Source organism: Carassius auratus, chromosome 13 (assembly GCF_003368295.1).
Source record: "Carassius auratus strain Wakin chromosome 13, ASM336829v1, whole genome shotgun sequence".
NCBI classification, from domain to species: Eukaryota; Metazoa; Chordata; class Actinopteri; order Cypriniformes; family Cyprinidae; genus Carassius; species Carassius auratus.
In genome coordinates this window covers 16,076,841-16,082,875 of record NC_039255.1, presented here as the reverse complement: position 1 = coordinate 16,082,875, position 6,035 = coordinate 16,076,841, and the positions used below count along the sequence as shown (strand labels likewise).

The following is a 6,035-nucleotide window of genomic DNA, read 5'->3' as shown; positions in this document are numbered from 1 at the left end:
ATAGCCTCTTATAGGACTCTGTCCTTAATATATTCCATGAATACAGTTCCTCTGTACTGACAAACAAAGATGCTTTTCAGGCAGTTAAACAGAAATGAGCGCACAGGGCTGTGTGCAGGAGGGGGCTGGTGATTGCCTGATGTCCCAGGCGTTAAGTAAGCACAGAGCGTCAGGCCCCGACTAATTGACAATGTCATATTTGGCAACAAGGGTAAAGTGCTCAGCATAAAAAGCCACCTTGTGTGGTGTCTGAGTAAATATGGCGACTAAATAAGATGCTAAATAAGCTCCTGCCCCCATTAAACTCTAATTATTACTGTGGCTTCATCTGAGGCAGCAAAGACCACTGTGATTGGTGTTTTGACAACATGTGACTAATTGTAAAATTGTGTTTGTATATAATATAATATAATATAATAATGTGTACATACAGTATAGATTTTTTTTTCAGAAAACTTATTAATTTATAACTTATTTTTGCTCTCATTCTGTTTCTCTGATCCTGAAGCTTACTGGCCTCCACCCAAAGCCACACCTCTCCATCTCCTCCTGGGTGGCACTGCCCTGCTTACTGAGGGAATTTCTCAATGGGAGTCCCCCCCCCCCCTTAATCTCTAAACAAGCACTTGGGTCTGTCCCGCTTTTATTCAGACAGTTCTAATGAAGAGAAGACAAAAGGAGGTGGGCAAACCCTTTTAATTCATCTCACAGTGTGCTTTAATGCCATCAAAACTTGTTCTGTACATGTGGTATTTGTAGATTAAAGACTGTAAAAATCATTAAGATATCAATAAGACAAATCATTTTATACTTGGAGAGATGTATGCAATCAAATTTGGTATTTTAACACACAAGCATATAGTAAGAGCCGTTCTGATACACACAGAACAATAGTGGTATTGTTTCTGTAGCACTGGGTAATAAGACAGAAACCTCAGCTTTGTTATAAGTGCATGTTTCTTTGTTTCTTGTACTGTATTGTCCCAGAAACGCCATTTGGAAATACACCCCAGCTCTGCGCAGGACTGACAGTATGCTGATGTTACTTAACCAGAGAGTCTCAGAGATTTGAAAATGTACATTGTGCAACTCCGACTGTGTTAGAGTCAGGAATATTTAGTCATACAGGTTACTCATATACAAGTTTGCTCATTTTGTTTTGAACTACCAAGTTCTTGAGAAAAGCGTGGGTAAGTAATTTCACTTAAAAGAAAAAGACAAAATTGTCACTATTCTATATAAAATAATTCATAAAAATGTTTTACTTGAAAATGTTTGAGTCAGTGTCCATATGCTTCACAGCTGTCTAATTGAAAATTAATAAAACTGGAAAATTATATGTTGGTGTTATTTATATATATTGCCTACATGCTGAGGTGTTTGTTGAAGTTTCGTTTGTAAATATAGTTTTTAGAATATGTTCCACATTTGCCTTTTGTTGCTTTTTTTTTTACTTTCTCATTTTAACACTTGAATTAAATTAATGCCAACTTTGTCAAACATACAGTAGGTTTGTAAAGTCATATTAAAAGTGCAATTGTTGGTTTTTTAGTTTAGATCTTATGTGACATTTACAGGCCATAGATTCAGGAGTTGTTTGAGAGGGGAAACAAGCATAAATTTAGATTCGGATTTGGAATTCTTATTTTATTTTAAAATTAATATTTTGCAAAAACTGCGAAAAAGTAAAAAATGTAGTGACTTTTTTTTCTGTGTGTAAAGATCATCACCTATGAAATATTATTTAAAATCAAGTGAGTTCGTAGCACAATGACATTTGATTATTCACTTATTACCTTACCTTGAAGGTAAAAGTTTCATTTTAACCGTTCATAGCTTACCAGACCACATATTCCTCTCTTTAAAGGACACTGCAAGATACATAACTTAACATAAATAGATAAAAACAAGTGTATATAACAAATCAACTGCATTTACAAAAATACACAATAGAAATAAAAAAAAAATGGAGACACATAACTTATTTCAATATTGGTCAATACTGAATCTTGGCAATCATGAATACCAAGGCAATCCCTCCATCAAACTATTGTTTAAGACTATCATAAATTCAAACTAAACGGATAAATCTATTTAAATTAGTGCATGATCAAAAAATGTACACATAATATGAAAATGTTAAAATAAGACATCAAAATCCAATGCATAAGTCAAAAGATTTTTCACAGAATAAAAAGTTTTGACCAGTGTTTAACACCAGATTTCACTCATTTGGTGGCTCTCAGTGCGTAAATGTCGCGTTTAAATGAATGTTAAATGAATCTGCTTAGCGCATTTCAGCAGCCCATACACAGTGTTGAAATAATATATAGTTTTTCTTATTAAAAATCATACGCGTCATGGATTCACAACAGATTTATAACTCCGTTCCGTCTCGATTGTAAATGAGACTGTTCACACTGAAGCTGTTGTAGAAGTGTCCGGTGAACTGCGCGCTCTGGCCTCCAGTGAAAGAGTTACAGTACATTCCACGGTTCACGTGCACGCTGTCCTGCAGCTCACTCGCTCCACCTGCCTCAGGTGCTGAGCTGGCGTGGTACGGGCTCAATGCGCTGATATTTCGGCTTGAAAGTTCGTTTACCAGCCCCAGAGGGCCCTGTCTGCTAGTCGGAGCTGAGGACGAGCTTAAGGCTGACATACTGTTGAAGAAATTGTGGAAGCACGGAGCGCTCGCAGGGCCTGCCGGAGACGCGCCCTTGGGTCTGTCACTGGCCGCTTCAGTGTCAGGAGATGCGGGTCCGGTGAGGTGAGGGCTGTCGGTGGTCTTGATCCCTGCGAGATGTCGATCCTCCTCCGCTTTTGTGTTGTTGGCAGCACCTGTGCTGGAATCAGACCTGCGCTTCCTTTTTCTACGGAAGTTGCCGTTGTCAAACATCTTTTCACAGTTGGGGTCTAGAGTCCAGTAGTTTCCTTTTCCTTCGAACAATATGGATAGTTGATATTAGAAACCAAAGCCAGCAACTTTTAAAACAAAAGTTACTTACAGTGAAATTCGTTGATTTTAAGAACTCTAAACAAAATTGCCAGTTTTGGTAAATAAAAAAATCTGATATAATTAAGAATAAGTATTCTGTATCTGTTCATGTTTATGTAACAGTATATATATATATATCTGTATGTTCATAGGCTACCATTTTTTGTTTGTATCATACATTTCACATTACTTTTCTTATAAAAATTGAAATTAATAACTTAGAAATTCCAAGTGTAGAAACAATCTAAAACAAATAAAATACTTCACCAAATACACAACTTAATTAGCATTATCTTTAAAATAATATTTAAAAATATATCACTTTTTTTTATTTAGCTACTAATTATGAATATAAATAAGTTCTTAAGATTATTCCACTTGGCCAAAATGTGCCTTGTAATACAAATTATAAAATTATATATATATATATATATATATATATGTATATATATATATATATATATATATATATATATATATATATGTATACACACACACACTGTTTATTACAAGGCATATTTTTTCAGAACTGTAATGATGGGTCTAAAGGGACCCTCTTTTTTGACATATTAAAACAAAACGAATGAATTTTATTCGAAGGGCAAAATATTGTAAAATATTTTACACATATATATATATATATATATATATATATATATACATTTTAACATTATATCTCATATATATATAAAAAAATTATAACATTATTTGAATTTCATGTTTCATAAAAATACCTATGTGCACTTTTTCAAATCATTTTCTGTGTGTGTGTGTGTGGGGGGGGGGTGGCTGAACTTAGCTGGACGATGACATCACTGAATTCAATGATGAACTGCTTTTAAATTAAAATTGAGTGTTTACTATTGTCATTTAATATATTTTGCATTATTGACACAGTATTTTCCTATTTAGTACTGTAAAGTGCTTTGACACAATCTGTGTTGTCAAAAGCACTATATAAATTAAGGTGACGAATTTTTTAAAACAATTTAACAATCACTGACTTCTAATGAAAAATAACAAGAAGTTAAAGTAATTATTTGATCTTAAGTCATATATTTATTAACTTTACTTGCATATTTTCTAAAATAACTAAATAGATCTGTATAAAAAGGAGCGTCAAGTATGCAAAGGTGCACGAGCATCACTCACCTGGGTCATCTTCGTCCCGCGGAACTTTTTTAAAGCAGTCATTCAGGGAAAGGTTGTGCCTGATGGAGTTCTGCCATCCCGCCTTACTTTTCTTATAAAAAGGGAAATTATCCGCCACATATTGATATATCTGGCTCAAAGTTAACTTCTTCTCGTGCGCGTTCTGTATTGCCATGGCTATCAGAGCTGAGTACGAGTAAGGCGGGCGCACGAGCTTTAAAAGTTCCTCTTGGCTCGCGATGGAGAGCCAGCCCAGGTCCGGACCAGCGAACCCGGAGTTGGTTAGATATTGCCTCTGAGAGCCGTAAGATGGAGGGATGAATGAGGAGTTGTTGTTGCCATGTATGTAAGACGAAGACGAGTTGACACTGGGTCCATTGAGCCACAGGTATGGGTTTGGGGTCGCGTAGTCCCCCAGGCCGTAGCCCGCTGGTCTCTGCGCCGCAGGTAGACTCTGTTGGTGGTAAACACTGAAGTTTTCACAATACACGGCCATATCCGGTGTCTCGTGCGCGCTTTTTGGCAGTTGCTGGAGAGGGTTGACAGCAGCGTTACTATTGTTATGGATCTGCGCGTCGATGGTGTTCATATCTCCAGTGCCTTTAAGGCAAATGTTTGACTCTGGAGCCCACGCTCTCACAGTAATGCACAATACAATCTCTGACTGATCAGGTTAAAAGCAACAAGTGTCTGCTTTTTGTGAGAGAAGTTTGGTCATATATACACTCAAGTGGGGCAAATACGATGTCTAATCTGGGATTCTTGTCTCCTTCAGCCAATAGATCACAAGCTGCTCGAAGTAGGCGCGGCCTATAGACCGGGATTGCAGGGAGATGATTGAAGTCATTCATAAACAGACGGACTAGAGGTTGGTTAAAATGAAGAACACCGAATGTAAGCTAATGTTGAAGGAATTCACTAAAGAGTTGCCTATCTATGTAGCCTATTCGAAAATAATTATAGAAAGTAAAAACAGATGTTTGTTTTATTTTGTGAACAGAAAGTTTTAAAGCCTTTCCCTGAGTTTGTTCCGTTTTCCTGAAATCTCAGTTGATTAGAAAAGCCATCATCATAAAAGCGCATTTGACCAATTTGTAATTCTAACTGAATATAATAATGTATTATATTTACAGCCACTACAAAAAATGAATGATCTTTAGGCTACAGAAATAGATAAAAATAAAAATAAAAATAATAATAATAATAATAATAAAGTAAAACAGTCTTTTTTTATTTGATTGTTCCATCACCTATTTTAATTGGATAGGGTATACAGGTAGCCTATATTTCCGAAAAAGTTATTTATATGTAATTGTATATACATTTACATAATTATTTGAAAACAAATTAACTTGTTATATATACAGTATGCAAATTTACAAATAAATTTGTAAAAATTCCAGGTATAGGCCTATTCTACTTCATCATTTCACTATAAAATGATCAAAAAATATGTTACAAAAATTTCATTTAAATATTATTTCATGATTTTAAGATTAATTGTGATTTGATGTAAAGTAATGATAGTATATGTGACAGTCATAGAAAACACAATTTTAACTAAAAATGTTGCTTACAGAAGTTAGGCTTATAACATAGTTTGTGTTTTGCAACCAGTATTTTATTTAGTAATTAGTTCCCACTTTTAAATTCATCTTTATGTTTTGGAGCAACAAAATGAAATGTAGAAACCTCTCACTTTTTTAACTCTCACACTTCTCTACCAGTTTCGGTTCTAGCACTGTAGCCGAGGATATACTTTTCTTTTCTTTTCTTTTCTTTTCTTTTCTTTTCTTTTCTTTTCTTTTCTTTTCTTTTCTTTAACATGCAGCAACAAAAAAGTACTTCAGCAATATCCACAACTGCAAAACATTTTGACGAAATTCCA

The 6,035-nt window shown here is 34.9% G+C and overlaps 1 protein-coding gene across 1 annotated transcript; it reads right to left on the bottom strand.

Annotated features, from left to right (window-relative positions):
- Positions 1 to 680: 680 nt before the first annotated feature.
- On the bottom strand, positions 681 to 4,945 carry LOC113112846 (forkhead box protein I1c-like). Its single transcript, XM_026278761.1, has 2 exons — positions 4,148 to 4,945; positions 681 to 2,937 (listed from the first exon to the last, which is right to left on the bottom strand). Exons 1-2 carry the CDS (start codon positions 4,734 to 4,736, stop codon positions 2,378 to 2,380), a joined length of 1,149 nt encoding a protein of 382 aa, XP_026134546.1. The 5' UTR covers positions 4,737 to 4,945; the 3' UTR covers positions 681 to 2,377.
- Positions 4,946 to 6,035: the final 1,090 nt, after the last annotated feature.